We start from the raw sequence: 20,897 nt of genomic DNA, 5'->3' as shown, positions 1-20,897 counted from the left end.
TTAAAATCGAGGCAGGATATTTTAAATTATCGAAAATACGTGATTCGAAATTTAACTTGATGACTCGAATAAAGATATTATGTATCACATACTCAATGAGCCTATATAGTAGAGAGGTTATCAATACACATTGAATAACAAAGGAGACATTGGGTCCCTTGTCTATTATCTCTTTGGCATCACCCACAGTGCCCTTCAAAGAAATGGTGAAATAACTAAAAAAGCAACACAATTCATCATTCAAATGATAAACTGAGGAGTGGACATCATGCCTTCCATCATTCTTTCAACATTTCCCAATTCATAGATAGACATGTATTGTGGATAATATACTTTGTAATATTTTTCTATAACTACTTATAAAATAATTATGTTATTTTTCTTTTATTTTTCCGAATTTGCCGTATATTTCCTTTAAAGTTCTCACCTGAAAAATACAAGTGTATCTTGCAAATTCAATAGAAGAGAAGGAGTAATAAGTTTATGACAATATTAACACAACTACGAATTGTGATTATTATATTTTAATGGAAACACAGTTACTTTAATAAGCATATGGTATGTTTGATTGTTAGTATTAGATGTAGTTATGAAAATAATTTAGTGTAAATTTTCTAGAAATTTACAATGTTATTTCAATGATGATGAACTTTGTGCATACCACATATTTTGTAAGAAAATAGCAATACATTAGAATGAATTTTGTGCAGAAAAATATGGTCAAGAAATTATCTTATCAAAAATCAAAATTACATTAAATTTTCATTTTTATTCTCACAATTTAATACTTACTAATAAACAAAATGCTATTATTTAGATTATAAGATGTGAATATAACCCATGTAGCAATCTTCACCAGGCTCAACCACTTTATCTCAATCTCTTCCCCAATAAAATGGCAATTTATTTGATTCTTCTATGAAACATGTTTTGATTCTTACCAATGAGGTGCACTTCGGCATCATTGTGTAGACACCAATTTTTATATTTTTATTTACATATTTCCTCCGTTTCTGAAATACTTGTTACATTTTTATTATTGACACTATTTATAGTTCAATCAAATTTTATATATTGCGGCTAATATGTAAGAAAAAATATAGTCAAGTGGAATCTTATTTGAATCGTCTAATCGTATACTTTCATAATATTAATTTTTTATAATTTTTAGAAATTTAATATATAGATGATTAAAATAACCATTGAATTGCGTAAACAAGTATAGTGAAACAGAAAAAGTATTTTTTAAATCTATTTATTATTATCTGACATTTCTTTAATAATATTACCCGTATTAAATTAATAATAAATCAGTTTTGTTCTAGGATTAGAATCAAATATACAGGGAGAAGTACATAGGAGCATCATCAACCATTTACAATAGCCACCGAATGACCGAAGAATCTTATGGAGATAAGTGTGCGAAGGGAGGAAATAGAGATACTCTTCTCCAAAATTGTTACACTTTTTATTTTGAATATTTTATTTTACTTTTCTATAATTTCTTATGTAATTGTTTTTACTACTTTTTTTTTATTCTCTCATTAACTTATTTCAATACTCCTTTAATATTATTCATATATTTTAAATAATTTGTAATTTTTAATTTTTATACAGCATACAACTGTGACAATTTGTTAAGAAAAAAGCGAGTAGATAGGGGTATAATAGTAGCATAGAAAGAAAGAGCTATTGTGACTTAAATACACCAGTTGCATTTTGGCTGCAATTTAGTGGAAATATAATTATATTAATAAATAAGATAAAAGCAAGTGGATGACAGAAAATATAATGGTTCAAATGGAGAGATAATATAAGTTTGTGGATGAAATAAAAAAAAGGAGAGTATAATCATTGCTACATACTTCTTCTTTTGAGTTTTTTCCATAATACTTGTTACACTTTCCTTTTTAATATGTTTTACATTTTGTTAAATTACAATATATGATATAAAATAACTTATAAATTGTCCTATTTACCCCTACTTTATTCCTACTTCATATCTCATTTAATCTTGTAAGTTCGTTTGTCATTAATTAGGGATAACAATAATTATTTGCTATCATCCAATCATTTCCATAATATTTTAGCCAAGTCTAAATAAATCTAAATGATTCGAGTATTATAGAACGAAGGTAGTAAAAAATAACGTAAAATTAGTATGACAAACTTTTATAGGAAGTTGCCCAAATTAAAAGGGACAAAAGGAGTAAGTAGTCGAAGGTCCAACAAGATGGATGGTGGTTTATGGTATTCCCTCCTATTCGGCTTACTTATCTCGTTTATCTTTTTCACTTGTCGAGATAACATTTAACTTTAATACTTTTTAATTTGACATGATTAAAAATCACAGAAAATTGATATTAATGATCTTTACATTAGACGAATCAAGTAAAATTTCAATTAATCATATTTTAACTTATAATTTCTATTTTAAGAATAAACTGCAAATTAAAAATAATAAATTAATAATAACCAAAAATAAATAAAATTGATAGACGAAATTGAAAGAAACCGAGAAAGGACTTCTTGGCAGCAAAATATGTGGTTCGGAATAAACTCTAATCCTTGTGTACTTCGTCCGTTTCAATTTACTCGCAATATAAGAAATACTTATACTATTAACTTATCTTCCTTAATTTGTAATTAATTTTTAATCTATAAATGAAAACATATTCAAGTGGGATCTTGTTTGATTCGTTTTGATGCAAAGATTATTAATATTAAATTTTTGTAATTTTTTATTATACATAATTATAAATATTAAGAATTAAATTAATAAATTGGACCACGTAAAAAAACAAACATTGCAACTATTTTGAAAAATAAAATATTATTCAAGCCACACATTTGAATTTTATGACAAAAAACAAAAAAACAAACGGATAAATATATGCACATGCAATGTCCAACACAACAATCAATTGTATATTTGTATTGTATTGTCAGCCCCTTTTAATTTACATCCTATTTTATTTTAATTTTCTAATTGTTCTTACACTCTTTTTGTTTTTGTTAATGGTTGTACTTTTTTTCATTTTAATCTCATAAACAAATTTAAATTTTTTTTTCAATTTACATAATACTTATTTCTATTATTTACTTTTTTTTCTATTTTTTTATAGATTTAGTATTATATATTTTGATACTTTCTTCTCCAATGCTTACACATGTAAATTTTTTATTTTTTAAAATTTCTCCTTTAAATTTCAAGGAAAAAATTAATTCATTGAAATTTTATAAAATTCGATATTAATTTTCAATTATTAATTTCAAATTACTTGCAATATTAGCAATACTGACACTATTCACTCATCATTTTTATTTTATAAATTAAAATATAATCAAGTTGAACCTTGTTTAAGTTATCCCTATGCAAAAATTATTAATATCAAATTTTTATAATTTTTATTATTTATAACTAAAAATATTAAAAGTTAAATTAATACATTAAATTACATGAAAAAAAATATTACAACTAATGGTAGAAAGTATAATATTAAAAATAAAGACGAGAGGTAAGAATGAAATACAAAGATTATTAACCTACAATCTTATCAGCATGGCCGTTAATTTAACCAATTGTCATCGAGAATTGTTGAACACGGCGTTATACAAGAGATCGTCTTTGCTCCGCGTACATTGTATTTGTACATTTTAATACCTAATCACGCTGCCCAATTTTGATTTTTTAGCTTAAAACTTCAATATTTATAATATTTTCAATTTATTTAACTTTTAAATATTAAACTATAACTTTAAATAAATATATTGTCTTTTCGAAAATTTAATATTGTATTAGTTTGGAAAATGTAACACTCCTTATCTTAGTTTATAATGCAAAAAGATATAATAATTATTAAAAAAATTAAAAATCAATTGGAGTATATAGGCCTAAAAATTTTAAAGCAAAACAGAGTTCTAAATAAGTATGATTTAATTATTTTTACTTTATAATTTTTCTATTGTAATTTTTAGTAAATAAAATATATAGGCCAAAAATGAATACAAATCAAAATAAATTAGGATTTTGTATTGATATACAGCATCTTACGTGTGTACTAATATCGTTTTGTTAGAATAAAAAATAAGCATGTAACTTTATTTTTACCATCTCTTCATTTTGAATACTCTTATTTTAGTTTTGTTGTGAATCGTTTCAACATTATTGTATCAAACTTTGAAAACAACGAGTGTTTTTTATAATACTTTATTAATTTAAAGTATTATTAATATACTTCTTTTGTTTTTATATATACTTCATCCGTTTTAAAATACTTGCAATGTTTGCTTTTGTACACAGTCTAATACACTAATTTAATTCTTAATATCTATAATTATGTATAATAAAATTATAAAAAATTGCTATTAATAATCTTTGCACCAAGACAAATTAAAAAAATCTCACTTGACTATGTTTTAACTTATAGATTATAAATTAATTTCAACTCAACGAAAATAAGTGAATAGTGCAAGCATTTCCAATGTTGCGAATAAATTGGAACGGAAGAAGTATGTTCTTCTCAAATAAAAATTTGTGAATTTTAGAGTTAACTTTGACTATAATTTCTCATCGATCTATATAAAAAATCATATTTATGTGGGTTCTTGATAAATTTGTCTTAGTATATATTTTCTAAGTATCAACTTTTTAGAATTTTTAAAACTCACAAATAAAATTAGTTAACTCTTAAATTTAATAAATTAACGTAAAAAGTGAATGAGAAGAACAAATAAAGACAAATATTAGTATTAGGTATCTTGACATATTTGATGTATGAATGAAAGAAATACAAAAATAAAATAAAAATATAAATTAATAAAAAAATTATTAGATAACCAAAAATAAAAATGACATTAATTTTAAAACAAAAATGGGATAAATCTCATGGATAGAGAAAGTAATCCATCTTTTATTTAAATAAATAAGTATCCCTCAATAAATAAATAAATAAATAAATAAGTAGGACCCACTTTGCTTTGGCTATTTGGATGAGATAGAGACACGTCAAAGAATAGCAGCCATGGAAGCAAAATATTTTGGCTCCACAGATTGCACTATCTTCTCAACCTCCATTTCTATGTTTCTTTATACACTTCCATTTCTCACCTTACCCACCTCTCTCTATCCTCCCTTTCTCCTTCAATTTTCTCTCCCAAAATTCACCTCCAAGAACAAAATCCATGGAAACAATGGCGGATACAACTTTCTCAAAACTATCAGATGACATAATCCTTCAAATCTTCTTCCAACTCGAAGACGATCCACCAAACTGGGCTCGATTATCATGCGTTTGTACCAAATTCTACTCCTTAATCACATCTATTTGCTGCAAATCAAAGTGTATTACCTGTTTCCACACCATGCCTGCTGATCTCCTTTCCCTCTCTTCTTCTTCAGGTGGTTGGGCTTCTCTTTACAAAATCGCTGTTTCGTGTCCGGGTCTACTTCACGCCGGTATCCTCCTCGATAACTCCGATTTCGGCCTTCAACGGGAACTCGGACCCACCGAGGATTATCTCGGATCCCAAACAGAAACCCTAACCCTAACCAATGAGATAACCCTAAATCCATCACCAACTCCAGCATCAACATCAACGGAACAAGTTGAAGAAAACAGTCATGAAATCGGTGGATGGTCACTGTATGATGATTTATACTATGACACCATATACGACAACTCTGAAACGGGTCTACCCATGGAAATTACAACCGAGTTAACGAATCTAGACCCGAAATATGAACAGCACAACAACAATAAGGGAATCGGGAATGAAACAAAGCGTCGGAAAGTTGTAGCAAGAATGCAACGATCGCATTTAGCATCAGGAGCGTGGAATCTAAGCAGAGAACAAGGTAATAAACTCTTAGGAAGTAGATTTAGAGATGATTGTTTATACATAAGTGAATGGCCTGGTTGTGTTCATCTAGATGAGAAGAGGAGTTACGGATTATTTAGAGGAATTTTCAAGAATTTCAAGACAAGTAGGGTTTGGAGAACAATAAACGATGGGAATCGGTGTAAAATAGAATTAAACTGTGCGTTTTGTAGCTGTAAAGAGACATGGGATTTGCATTCAGCATTTTGTTTGAAGAGAGGATTTGGTTTTCATGATGATGGAGAACCTGTTGTTAGAGCTTATGTTTGTGAAAATGGTCATGTTTCTGGGGCTTGGACTTGGACTGATTTGTCTTTGTATACTTGATTCTTTTTCTATTTTTTAAAATAATTTTAAAATTTTCGTACACTTTAATAACATTAAATTTTTATAAATTTTAAATCAGTATAGTTTAATATATAAATAATTAAAATAAAATATCTGTTTTCGTAAAAAAATGAAGTAAGAAAATATTTAACTAAGTAATGTATTCTCTCTTATGTTTCATTTTGTTTGTCATTAATATGCAATATTTATATAAGAATAAAGAATTTTGAACGTTGTTTTCAAGAGTAGTTAGAATATTTTTTATATATATAATTGAAATTTGACTTATGCTTTTGAAAAATATGCAACAATTAAATGTTACCAACAAGACGAATGGATTATATATTTTATTTGTTGTTTTAAAATAATTTATATATGACTGATACTATTTATTATTTAAAGTGTTTATACTACCTCTGTTCCAATTTAGTTGCAATATTGAAAATATATATCTCTGAATTTGTGATTAATTTTTAATCTATAAGTTAAAATATAGTCAAATTGGATCTTGATTCGTCTCGGTGTAATAATTATTAATATTAAATTTTTATAATTTTTTATTATACATAATTAGAGATATTAAGGATGAAATAAGTGCATTGGACCGCGTGAAAAATCCTTATGTTGCAATTAAAACGGAACGGAGGAAGTATATTGTGGCTAATAGGTAAGAAAATGTATTTAATATATTACAATTTATATGTATATTATACTAAAATTTTGTTTGAATCGTTTAATCGTATATTATCATATTATTAACTTTTAAAAATTTTTAGTTTTGTGTAATTTAAGTAGAATTCAAATTATAAAATAGCAAATATAATGAAACAGTAGTTTATCTTCTATGAGTATTTTATTTTTTTATAATAATCCCAACTCGTTGGATACTTTTATCACATGAATAATGAATTATAGTGTCAAACAACTGTTTTACGATGTCAAATAACTATCTTTGTGATATAATCTTAAAATAAAAGATTTATATTCTCATAATAAACCTTTAAAACTAAACAAATAGGCAAAAAAAATTTGTATCTAAAGGAACATTTAAAATTAACTTAATAATATCACTCTAAAAAAACTAATTTAAGAATATACGTGAATTGGAAGAATGATAAAATTTAACATATTTTTGGACAAGATTCTCTTCTGTTGGTATCAAACATAAAATATCAATACGGCCGGATGGGCACTTGATCATATTAGTCTTTACCAGACGACAGCGTTTCGGGATCCTCACAAGTGCCGTAAAACCAGCGAGGCATACAATTGCGTCGCCCACAACAATATTTGAACAATGAGCAATCTTCTCCTTGCTTTTTGCATGTTGGGTGCCCTCCTATCAAATTTTTAATTTCATTCTTTAACAATTTGTATATTCATTAGCATTATTTAATAGGTTGTCACAATCATATGATATAATCTCACCGTCGTCTATTCGTGTTGGCATAGAATATTTATGGGCTCGGGCTCACAAATTTATGGGTTAAGAGCGTTGACTTGTACATGTACTGGGTGAGATTCATTGTTTCCCAAAACTATATGGTAGTAGGAGGATGAGCTTACCCAATATATATGCAAGTCTACAAACTATTTTTTTATCGATGTGGAATCTTATCTCACATGTGATGATGTAAAGTATTATTATTATTATTATTATTATTATTATTATTATACATAATTATTGTATTCAATGTATCCCACTCATAGGAAACTATAATCAGTGTTTGGGGAGATTGAAGAAAGCAATCCATATCAACCTTTTTTATTTTTGAAAATAAGCTAATTAATAATTCATTAATAAAAATATCATATGATATCCACAACAGAATAACAATTAATCAAACTAAATATGTAGTAAACTAGTAATAGATTAAACAAGATCAAAAAGCTTTAACATGACTTAACGACTCCTTGATGATGAAAATTAAATATCAAAATAATGCATTATATTTATACAAATAATCTAGGAAATTGACATATTCTCAAACAACTCCTTAATGATAAAAATAAAAAGTGACTGGACCCTTAACCCATTAGGTCAACCCGTCCCATTAAAACCTTTGAAAATGCACTTACTTTTAACGCATTTGCCTGTGAAAAAGCCATCACAATAGTATTCTCGGCAACATGGATCAAAATGAAGTATGCAAGCTTTCCCATCTACTTGACAATATCTTGCATCAACAATTTCAACTGCAAAACTTTTCATATATTACAATTTACAATACAAATATAATATATATATATATATATATATATATATATATATATATATATATAGATGTAGGATCAAATAAGAAGGATTTTAAAATGAGAAGGGTGAGAAGAATTTTTGTTCGATTTTGTTTGGTTACTATATATACAAAAAAGGATACTATATTATAAATTAAGAACATTTTAAAAATTATTTCATAGTTAACTTTCTGTGTAACATAGTTATTTTTACAGTTATGAGTTTTTGGCTCAATCGTGACTATAGATTTTTTTATTTTAGTGAAATCAAGGGTGTAGAGTCTTTACCCTTCTCATTTTCAACCCCTTCTCAATGGATCCCTTCCCTATATATATATATATATATATATATATATATATATATATATATATATATATATATATATAATAATCCTTCCAAAGCTTGATTTTGGGTGTTTGGCTGAGCCCTCTCTGTGGAGGGTCGATTTTGAACTTTAACGGACGTTTGGGAAGATAAAAATAGACGGATTCTATATATGATATTATCATTATAAATGTAGACGTGTCATATACTTTCAGATATTACGAGTTTATAACTCTTTCTAACTCTGTGCACTAGACAAATGCCTACCTTACCTATGGTCAAAAACATGACTGAACATTAGCATTAAATATTCATAGTTTGATCATCCAACCTGTTTGACAAATACGTACCACAAAACCTAACAAATATTTCTATCAAATAAGAAAGAAAATTGGGTCATCCCCAAAAAAAGAATTTAATCAAGCAAAATGATAATCAAATGAATAATTTAATACAAAATTATTGTAAAAAATAAAAATTAGTGGAAAATTACCTGCAATAGTGGCTAACTCGATGATAATAATAACTGCAATTATATATTTAGTCTTGTTAGAATATATATTTCCCTTCATATTAGATTATCTATGAAATTATAAATGAAAAACAATCAATTCAAAAATTTTATATTTTTATGAATTGATTTTTTTTAAAAAAATACAAATAAAAATTGGGGAATATTTTCTCATGAGTGTTAATCAATGATGAGAATGTATCAATAGATCATAATTAAGGAAAAGATTAAGGTTCTGATTTTAGAGAGATAATATTATAAAGATAAAAAGTAAATTTAGCAATATTTTCTTAAGGATTTTTGGTATGGTGTAGATTTCTTCAAAGAGATATTATGAATTTATGATGATTCTTAAATGGGTGGGATATTGGGGTATTACACTTTCTACTAGTTTTTCTCTCCATCAATGGTTTTAACTTAAAATTATAATCCTCCATATATCATATCCTATAAATGGATAGACTATTTGTCACTCATGTATGTTTAAACTTTAAATATTAAATAATTAATTAAGTCTGATTTCAGTTAAAGTATATATCATTTTCTGTTAGTAAAGTTTTGAATTTGATTTTAGTTGTTCTCTTTTTCTTTTCTCAATAAATTTTATACCGTAAAAAATAAATTTAAAATACTAGGTGCGTATAACTAATGAAGTGAGTACTTTCATTCTTTGAATTTGCTACATTATACTAAAAAAACTCCTATTTAGTTTTGTATAATGTAGCAAATTCAATAATTCAAACGGACTAGATTCTTTAAATTATTATACTAAAAAAACTCTCACTTTATTTACGTCATGTAACAAGATATTATTGTTCCAATACCAATGCTTTAAAAGGAATGATTATATGTAATCTTATCCTTATTATAAAAAAAAATTATTTTCAATTGATCAATTTTTAAACAAATAATTATTAAATGAATTATAGAAGTATTGGACATTGACATATAGTCTAACAATGTGAAAACAAGTGTGCTATATTATTAAGGTCGATCTAATAACTATTAACAAGAAATTAAATGTGGATTAAATTAATGAACTAAACACAAACAAAAAGATAGGGATCCTAAACAATAAAGGTTGACTTGGGTAAACAAAATTAACTTTTTTTTTTGTTAAAAATATATTATCTCGTATTTTAATTAAATGTTACAGTATTATATTAATGTCAAATGTCAAATGTCATTTTTCTTATTTAATAACATTTGTTCATTACTTTTGCTTCATAAAATCTAAATATTTACACAATTACCATTAAATTATCACTTTTTTATCAAACACATATTTTCCATGTGGTTCCTTTTTTTTTTTTTTATAATTGGTGCATTATTAATGAAATATTTAGTTAAAATAAAAGAGTGTAATGCTAGTTAGCATCATAAATTATTTTCTTTTTTCTTTTTGAAAGAAGCATCATAAATTATTTTCATCCCTTTTAATCTTGATTTATTCCATTTCCATAATTGATACTCACTCACTCACTTTCATGAGGTTAATTCCATTTAGAATGTTTTATTTAAGGAAATAAATTTTTATGAGTTAATATATATATATATATATATATATATATATATATATATATATATATATAAAATCTTATTAAATTTTATAGAATGATCGAGTACTCTTATAATTTAAGCAAATACTTGTAAAAACCCGACCCACCAACTCACATTTTAAATGGCGGGTAAATTTCAAAAAAATAATATGTTACAGGTCGGATACCTAAATTTTGGAACCTAAATATAGAAAAAACCTCACATTTTTTAACAATTATGGAAGCAAAAGCCACGTAATTAAAGTAAAGAAAAACAATATAAACTAATATTTAAAACCCCTCCATTTAAGCGGCTTTTTGCGGTTGAGCACCTCCATAGGCTCAAAATCACCTCCCATGGCCATAAGCTATTATTTTTTTTTGGCATTCCATAAAGCACATTATAACAGACCAAATACAAGTATTTTACAGACATTAGCAGAATCCAGCAGCAGTTCTCAATGGTTAAGAGTACATGCAACACCAGCAGCTATACACAATGAAATTGTCCTTTTGCAGCGCCATCTGGTTTTACTTGCTATTCAGTTTTCATTCGGCAAACGACAACATAATATTCAACAAAATGTACAAGATCATGGGGGCCGAATCGATCGTTTTTACAGATTTACAGTGATATCAACAATATACCGCAAGCAAAATCCACCAAAGACTGTCACGAGAGTTGTTGAGCTTGATGCGGGAATGCTATATATTATTGAATATATGACCCGTCATGGCAATAGAAAATGAGGAACATTATCTCTGCTCCATGTTCTAGGAGAACTGTCTGCATAAGGAGGGAAGTTGGGGTTAAAATCATATACTTGTCCTAAAGGCATAAGTCTGGGTATGCTTCTTGGGGCGTCGAATCTTCCAGTACTGCGGCTAATGAGCATGGGGAGTCCTGATGCTTGATGGTGATGTAGAAATGCCGTATTTTGAAACTGAACCCATCCGTGAGCGTGAGGGTGAGGGTGAGGGTGAGGGTGAGGATGAGGGTGACTGTTGGGACCAGGATGCTGATGGGTAACTATCGGAGCGAATGTGCTCATAACTCCGAGATTTGACCTACATAACATAAGATACACATAAAATTTCAGGTCCCGTATATAACGAGCAAATTTAACATAAATGTTTAGAAAATGCTATTGTCAGCAACTGAGCACAATTGTTGGGATTCGGGAGTAGTTAAAATTTAGGGCCATGAATGCCGTCACTGGTGTCACATGATTCGTTAATCTCTCTGCAAATCAAGAATAGAACAAAGTGAATATTGGTCGGTTTTGGGCTATTTTAGTCCATTTTGAGCGAATCTCGAACCGAGACATGCGAATTAACTAGCGAATCATGTGACACTGCCTAAAACATGCAATATATGAGTAAGCTGACAATGACCTTTGTTTGCAATATTGCATGGTGGTCATAGATGTCTAGCCGTAATGGCTGTAAATAAAGCTACTTGTTCATTCCCCTTGACAATCCGTGCTTAAAGAAAGGCCTACGATATTACAAAGTGTAGCAAAATGCTCTAGTTTGCATTCGGATTTGTTAATGTATCCATCGAGAACTCTAATCAAATAAATGAACTAAAGAATCTGAAAACTAAATTCCAACTTATGGATCGGGTAATGCCATAATGTGAAAGTGTAAAGACTTATATATATAGTCATCTTGATGATTTGCCAGCATAACAAAAACTACGATTACCGTATCATGCATATGTCTATCAGTTTCCATTCAGATCAAAGCAGCATTTTCTAATATAGGCGTAGAGTCTTAGTGATAATTTTCAGTGCAGTCCTTAACCGAATGATAACGTCTCTAGCACTCAAACTTCTCTTAGTCAACTACAAAGGTTATTATCAACTTCCTGTGCCTCCTCCAACTACACCTACAACTTCACTTTTGAACAATCAAAGTAAATAAATATACCCATGCCATGTTCGTGAATAAAACAAGTCATTGAATGACTGCAACAATGCCGTAAAGTTACTAGCTAGTCTCCGAAGAATACAAAATATCGCCCGCATCACCGTATTACGACCAGGTTTTAAATGTTTTGAGCTTACTGCAACCGAAACATAAGCCACGAGAACTGTAAATCATCCGTATACGTAATCTATTTAGGGAATGTTACTTAAACCACATTTTTGCACTATACCCCAAACTATAAAGCAAGGTATTACAAATAAGAGCATTTTGACAAGAAAGTTTTCCTTTTTTCATAGAGCATTAGAATTTCTTAATAACTGTAGAAGAAATATAAACAAGTCTTGTATGAAACCATCTCACTAAGAGAGAAGTGCGTATAATTAGCCCATTTCTTTAATTGATTATTTTCAAGTCATAAATGAACAATTTATGGTTATAGGTGGTCACTCTAAGACAAAAAAAAAAGTTTTCACTTTAAAACTGTAATTGATCACTTTAAGGTTATAACTTATAAATAATCACTTCAAGACAATAAGTGTATATTGTGTCAGTCCAATAGAGATGGTCTTACGGTGAGACCATCTCATTTAAGAATGTGTGAAGAAATATTCAAGGATTTTCCATGAAGATATTTGTTTTTGCACAAATTGTTGTATGAAGCGATCTTATTATAAGAAGCGCCCCGTACATGGACTAATAGCCTTACTACAAATTAGAAAAAAAAAATCAGAAATGGGCTCCTCGTTTTAAGGTCGTCTCACTGAGAGATTTCTCTCACAAGAGTTAAATGCTCTTTTTGATCCACCTTATTATTGGAGTCTGTAATGGACCTAATGGCACAACCAAATTCCACATCCTGGACAAAGCAATAATCAATGATTTGAAAGTAAGCCACATCCTTAGTCTCACTATGATATGGGAATGTCAATGTCCAATTTACCAAGGTCCGTATCCAGTCCACTTATACTCGAATTGGAAACTTTATACTCGTATCATATTGGACTTTTACGTCAAAGCAATTCGAAATTTCAAACTAATCCAATAAAGATTATATTTTCATTTAAGACAACAATTACAAAACAACAGTTATACTGAAGCCTCAATTCCAACAAATATAAAAGCTCAACTAAAATGCTTTGTCATATTTTCTTAGCCACATTTTTTTATTAATTGCTGAATGAAGATAAAACAAGTGAAAATGGAGGCAAAGGCAAAAAAGGCCTGTAAGACACAGATAGAGGAAAGAAAATGTTTAATGTAACAGTGAAAAGTGGGAAATTTTTTTTATTATGATCTTTCACTATTCATTGAAATGGAAAGATGATTTTTATTCACCAAAGCAGAAAATATGAGCTTCATAATGAAATAAAGGGAATAGCCAATGAAATGATTTGTATGTATCCTTTCCCTCACGGTCTTCAAACCTTGGCTGAGCTTGATTTATACTTCCTCTGTTCCATATTACTTGCTACATTTCTCATTTTTGACAATTTCATATTATTTGTTACATTTCTATTTTTAGCAATAAAACAACCAACTAAATGTCCACTTACCCCTATTTTTATTCTACTCTATACCTCATTAACTTTTATATTTACCATTATTTAATACTTACATATTCCTAATTAAAATTAATAATAACCCCCTTTTAAAAACCCACCCTCATCCATCATCATCTCTTAAAACCATAACCCCCCCCCCCCTAACCATCATCTGTGAAAAACTCACCCTTACCGTTTCTCTCTCTCTCACTCTCATCTTTGCTTAGAAACCTTCATCATCTTTTGGGTTTACAATTGAGATTTGGGTCTTTTGATTTGCTTTAAAACTCATATATGAAATCGAACCAATTCGAGATCTGGTTTTTTTATTTGCTTTGGTTTGCTAAGATCTTGTTATGAATTTTTTGATCTATTTTGAAGTTAATTTTCGTTCCTATTTGAGTTTAATCATCATCTATTCTAATGTTAATTTTTAATCTGATTTGGGTTTGATCTATTTTGTTATGATTTTATTTTTTTTGATCTAGTTTAAAGTTAATTTTTTTTCGATTTAGTCAACATCTGTTATGGTATGTTAAGTTTTTTTTCAATTTACTCATCTGTTGTGTTTTTTTAATTTATTGCTTGCATTTTTTCCGATTTATTTTTGTTCAGTTTTAATCACTATTTCTGATTTTGTTTTGGTATTATCAAGTTTTAATCACTTGATTCTGATATTGTTCAGTTTTAATTAGAATTAAAATGAAGGGTGAAGTAGTCTTTGAAAAGGTAGGTTTCCTTATCTTAATTTCTGTGCCAAGAGTAAATGTGGCAACAAAAACAAAACGGAAGTAATAATTTTTCTCAGGTTCACTTCAAAAAAAAAGATACGGAAAAACACAGGAAGAATCACAAAATAATACTTTCCAACTTTTGCAAGAGATAGAAATGGAAAGAATCTGGTACTAATTAATTATCATACAACTCTTGCTTCTAAATCAAGCCTTCTTAACCAAATTCTTTCACATTGTGTCATACATCAAATGGAAATAAAACTTTCTAGAATAGTTACAGATACTGAACACTCATCCAAGAGATTTATCATTCGTTGATATAGGTAAGACCGCATATAAGTGCCCCAAGGACCCCAATACAAAACTCATAGCTCACAGCCAATGTTGTTAAAAGTAGCAAGGTAATGTTTAAGTTGATTTACTTGATGATCCGAGTGGGATATGAATGTCGGATTTTAGCATGGATCCAGTTAGACTCGGAAAATACTTAGCTTGAAGTACGTTAAAGTGTTGACAGTTGAAAAGTGGGTGACACAGAAATAAAAGAAAAGGGCCGGCAAGAGATCACTTAGTTTTGCAATTTCAGATAAAGATTTTAGAAGAGACAACTTTGTAAAAAAAGTCTAAATTGAATGGCTAAAGAGACTAAAACAACCAGTTAAGGCCGGTGTTTTTGGAGTGATTGATTAGTTCCACACCCATATAATTGAAAGCACTAAGCTTTTGTAATCCCTTTTTTTCTGTTAATGATAATTTTCATGATATGAGGTTTTCAGATAGAAAAATTAGATCAGAAATAAGGGATTTGTAGGTGCTGAAGAGACGAATGGTACTAGATTTTGTGGACAAAGGAGCTAAATCATATGTCCATAGTTGAACAAATCCGCGTCAAATTTCTAACCACCAAATTTGACCCCTACCCCATGTCCGTAAAAACTCATTTATGATGTGCCAGAAATATTGCAGCAAGGGTACATAATAAATTCAAGTGTCAACAAGTTTTGTTATGACAAGAGCATAGAACGATTCTGAAGTGTTCCAAAGGGAGATTGAGACAAGTAGATAACAATTTTTAAAAGAATACCATTAATAGAAAGACTTAATAATAATAAAGACAAAAAAAGCCAATCTATACGACTATACGAGGATGAGCATACTTCGGTTGCCTTTAATTAATCATCAAGCACATTTTTTCCACTTATGGAAGTGATTAGACAGCCTAATCTTTCATGACATTATAAATAATTTTGTAGTGAAACACTAGTTGTGTCAAAATTTAGTAGGATCCTATTAAAAGCTTGTAGTGAAAATTTTCTTTATTTGCTGTGTTTTGGAGAAGGGAATGGGGCCAGAAGCAAGAGCTACTGCAGATTTTAGGAGTAGACAGATAAAATTTAGCTATCCCATCAAAATAACTTTATTGGACCTTATAAGAGGGGAAGTGCTTACTGAGAAGATGGATGAACTTGAGTGAAACCACGAAATGGGCAAATGTGAACTCGATAAGGCTGCAGCAAACAGAAAATGAGTCAAATATACTTATATGATTTTCCTTTACTTCGTTTCACAGAAAATAATATTAGCACATAAAGCAACAGCAACACCTATGGAAATAAGCACCAGAAGAAATCAAAGTTTCAAAATCGTATACGGCAAGAACAAGATGTTTTGTGGAAAAAATTAGCAATAGACAACTGCTAGAAGTAGAAAAACAATGTCCTTGATTTGAAAAGCAATAGTACAAGGAAACTATCAAAGAATATAAATGGTAACATATATAGAGGTTGTTTGGTTGAATGTAGAAATTCATGGTTCCTACAAATTGTTATTTCATGTGAAAATATACTTCCTAAGAAGTGGGCAATGGTGTTTGGTTGAATACGAAAATGCAGAAATCCCATGGGAATTTCTAGTTACCAAGCGGACATGGTAATTGACTTCCCCCATTTTGTGTTGGAATCAGAATTTCCTAAGTTGGATTTCCCATATTTTTTCAACCAAACAAGTATGCATGAATGTACTTCCTAAAAATTCTAAATCCCTGTGTTAATAGATGTCAGCCAAACAACCTCATACTACAGGCTTTAGTAATTAGTACTGAGAAGTTAGTGAACTGCGCGAATTCAAACAGAGCATCCAGTGTATGTGCTTGACGCTTAATCTGTGTACCAAAGCAATATAAGAGGGGGAAGATCTTTCTATGGGTTGCTCGACTTCAACCATTTATAACCTTACAAAAGGTTATTTCAGATTCAATGGAATCAAGATATTCATTATCATTTGCTTTTGAATGATAACAGGATATGCTTAATCAAATTTCTCATAACACCAACATACTGTGATGAAGTGGGTGAATACGACATTCCAAATCAAGGACTTGATTCGACAGCCTCTTTCTATTGTAACAGGAATAATTCTGCATACATACAATTTTGATATTGGTGTTGTAGTTCGACTAGACAAAGGGTAAGTGCATTTGATTCCATCATAATGCCTAACTTAGCAGCATTGAATCCAAAAGGCATGTCAATGTTTATTCCATTAAAAAGCAAAAACCTTCTTTTAAATTGTCTGCTCCCAAAAAGAGTAAAATAACATACTTCCACCTTTAATTTTTACTTGCAAACCTCTCTCTCTAGTTACTGACATCGAATTTGCAAAATCTAATAGATTCAACACACATAATTTTAGAAAAAAAGATTATTTTCTCAAATTAAAACGCGGTCAAAGATTGAATGACGTTTTATACCATTCTTTTATCATACCAAACAAATAAAAAGAAAATGAAATAAAGAACTATATCCATTTACCAGTTCAGTAAGAGTGAAATAAAAGGGGTAGTGATCAACACTCCCATCATCCATGCTTAGCTCTGGACATGCAGGAGAACCGCTGGAATATAACCATTGACCTTTCTCAATTGCCCGACAATTTGGGCATTGCATTGTTCCCTTCACATTAAACGCAGAACCAATGCAATCTGTACCATGATAAAAAAATAACATCAGAGAGCTAACAAATATAGGAAACAGAAAATGCTTTACATCATATATGTTTGGTGCCTCCCCCTTCAGTTGTTTTCTGTAATTTAAATTAGGGATTTCAAGGATATCAATAAGCATGTTTATGTATAGTATCAATACTTTAGCATGACTAGTCTAGCTAAGCATCTAAAGAGTTTCCCAAATACTGAAAGCTTGTTTGGCAATCGGGATTTAGATAAAACGGAAGGAAGTGTGAAAGAAATAAATAACGTTCCATTATTGATAGACAAATACAGGAGTTTTGATCGCGGAAAAAAAGAACACTCTTAAATCTTAATTTTCTTTCTTCCAAAATTGAAAAATTAGGGTAAAAGCGATGGGATAGTTACCATCAACAACATTTTTTAACAAATCATCCTTTTCAACCGTTCTTCCATAACCACGACATCTGAAACTCCAAAATAGCCAAACAATAAAGACAGTCTAATCATAGCAATCGCATGATGTCTTCCACTCTTCCTTTCCAGCACAAACACGCTGAGAATATAACAGAAAATTCGAATCTGCTATCTGGGACATCAATTAACAGCAGCATCCAAAGAACATAACTTTTTATTAATTGCTTCATCATAAAAACATGTCTCGAACCCAAAAAGGTTAAAGGACAAAAGACAGAAAATAGTACATGCTTCAAGAATTTCTCGAAGTTCAAGAGGAAAAAGTTCGATTCCTAAAATGGAAATCTGAACAGAATATCTTTACGAACGCAACTACCACCGTGTAAAGCTCCTGTTAAGATTCGTACCCCAGTGTTGAGTTGTACTGTGTTGCATAGGGAGACCAGACAAAAACGTAGGTGGGTAGGAATGTTGGAGTAAAACAGATATAGACTAGCTAGCATGTGTAATACGACTACAAAATAACAATGGTAGCCCAGAGTTAATCCAGTTGTTAGGTTCAACAAGGTTCAAATTACAACTGCTACAACATCAACGATACTTTGCACTTTGCAGTAGTTTACTCAAAAGCAGTGTCAAAAGTGAACCATATAATGCTGAATTGCTGATGAAGTCTAGAGATACATGTGATTTTTCAAAACGACGACTCGGATTTTGTGTAATCGATATAACATATCTAAATTACTACCTAACAGAACTAAAAAAAAGTTCTTCGCGAACTAAAACAAAAAAACCACTGCAATATACATCTTACTATGCATTTCCAAGTTTATTTACTTTCATTTTACGTGTTAGCAACAAATTACACCTAATATTACATAAATTCATATACTCCATGTCAAGAGAACTATCCGACAAAAAAATCTTCAAACCTTCTGCATTGAAGCATATGAAGCTAAAAATGGAGTAAATGCACATCCAAAAATCCCCCACCTCCTTCCCTTTTTGTTTTTGATTAAATTATGGCATTAAATAACTTTTGTCGTCTACGTTCCAGTACCAAAATACTTCATATCAAGTAAGTATATTCGCATTGCTATTAAAAATGTTAGGATTACATTTGCTTCCATTAAATCCCTAATGGATATGGTACAAAGGATAGAAAGTTCAAACTTTTTTGTACAACTCTTATCAAATCTATGCCTAAAAGTTCCATTATCCATCCCCAAGAACCATTTTTTTCACAAAACATCAAGGTTTTGATTTAGCAGCTTGACACAGATACTCAAAACATGACATTTTACATAGTCAAAAGTTCGACAATAAGAATTGTTAGCTCTATCAGAATGAAATGTAATATGAACCCAAAAGAATAATGCTTGCTTGAGTAAAAAAAAATGATCCTCACACATGCAAAAGTTGGAATAAACAAATTCTCAATCATTATCCACAAATATATAAATATATATCTAAATTCTTATGAACTAATTCTTAAACAAAACTCTCCACAAAGATAACAAAAGGATTCCCATAATTTTACAACTAAAAAGGCACAACAACTAAAAGTTACAATTCATCAATCAATTTTTTGAAAACCCTAGCAGAATATTCAATATAAACAACAAAATTTAATTAAAAAAACAATAAACATGAGAGAAAGATAAAAGATTTGAGCAAAATGATGATTACCCAGATGAAATTCATGGCCACATTTGAGTTTAGCCCTGGATCTCTCCCCATCATAGGTAACTAAATCAAAACAAATGGAACATGGGATTGATGATTCAGGTTCAGCATTCAAATCAATTAAATGATCACAATCTTCTGACCTCACCATTTGTACAGTCAAGGCTAGCAATTATATATTTTCTTAACCTCCTAAAATCCAGAAAAATTGAGACAAAACCCAGCTTTAAAATCCCCCCAATTGTGGATCAAAAATCTGGATTAAGACCCAGAAATCTAATCGCACAGACAGATTAAATTTTATATTTTTTTTTTCCCTTTTTCTTGCCCTCTGAAATTGGGTATGTATAAAATTTTCCCTAGTATTTTTGGGGGTTTCTGGGTAAACTGTATGTATTGTATTCTCTGCCAATCCGACCTGTAATATTACTTGGTGCGTACCTTTCGTTGTATTGTCTCCCAAGGGTTTGTATTTTGTAAAGAGAATCACATGATTGATCATACAAAATGTTAACAAAGGGTTAGTGTGTTTGGTTAAAGTTTGGTTCAACCAAGATTATTGTATCTCAAATTAGGTCCATTTTCATGATTGCTTTCATCTTGTTTTGATAAATTAATTAATTAATTTCTAACCACCTATTTTAATTATGCAAGGTTTTATAAAAATACTTGTTCAAAGTAGTATTAGTATCTATCTAGTTCGATATGGTAATTTTTATATTTTATTTCATATGTTGAGACTTATATAATGTATTGATTTAAAAATTCTTCTTCTGCACCAGAAAATTGTGCGAAGTTATTTTTTT

At 29.5% G+C, this 20,897-nt stretch overlaps 2 protein-coding genes across 2 annotated transcripts; one reads left to right on the top strand and one right to left on the bottom strand.

Moving 5' to 3' along the window:
- The first annotated feature begins 4,940 nt into the window (after positions 1-4,940).
- Positions 4,941-7,833, top strand: LOC130814017 (phytochrome A-associated F-box protein). The gene has a single exon (XM_057679985.1). It carries the CDS (start codon positions 5,185-5,187, stop codon positions 6,205-6,207), a length of 1,023 nt encoding a protein of 340 aa, XP_057535968.1. The 5' UTR covers positions 4,941-5,184; the 3' UTR covers positions 6,208-7,833.
- Positions 7,834-11,174: 3,341 nt separating this feature from the next.
- LOC130814016 (E3 ubiquitin-protein ligase RFI2) lies at positions 11,175-20,677 on the bottom strand. The gene is made up of 4 exons (XM_057679984.1): positions 20,095-20,677; positions 17,834-18,003; positions 16,473-16,531; positions 11,175-11,884 (listed from the first exon to the last, which is right to left on the bottom strand). Exons 1-4 carry the CDS (start codon positions 20,240-20,242, stop codon positions 11,548-11,550), a joined length of 714 nt encoding a protein of 237 aa, XP_057535967.1. The 5' UTR covers positions 20,243-20,677; the 3' UTR covers positions 11,175-11,547.
- Between the last annotated feature and the right edge of the window lie 220 nt (positions 20,678-20,897).

This window comes from Amaranthus tricolor, chromosome 5 (assembly GCF_026212465.1).
Source record: "Amaranthus tricolor cultivar Red isolate AtriRed21 chromosome 5, ASM2621246v1, whole genome shotgun sequence".
Classification (NCBI taxonomy): domain Eukaryota; kingdom Viridiplantae; phylum Streptophyta; class Magnoliopsida; order Caryophyllales; family Amaranthaceae; genus Amaranthus; species Amaranthus tricolor.
This window is presented reverse-complemented; position numbering and strand designations above follow the sequence as displayed.

Coding starts and splice junctions, on each gene's coding strand:
- LOC130814017 (XM_057679985.1), top strand. CDS start 5,185: ATGGAAACAATGGCGGATACAACTTTCTCAAAACTATCAGATGACATA.
- LOC130814016 (XM_057679984.1), bottom strand. CDS start 20,242: ATGGTGAGGTCAGAAGATTGTGATCATTTAATTGATTTGAATGCTGAA. Junction 18,004..20,094: donor TGGCCATGAATTTCATCTGG/GTAATCATCATT, acceptor ATCATGGTACAG/ATTGCATTGGTTCTGCGTTT. Junction 11,885..16,472: donor CAAGTTCATCCATCTTCTCA/GTAAGCACTTCC, acceptor TATGTTATGTAG/GTCAAATCTCGGAGTTATGA.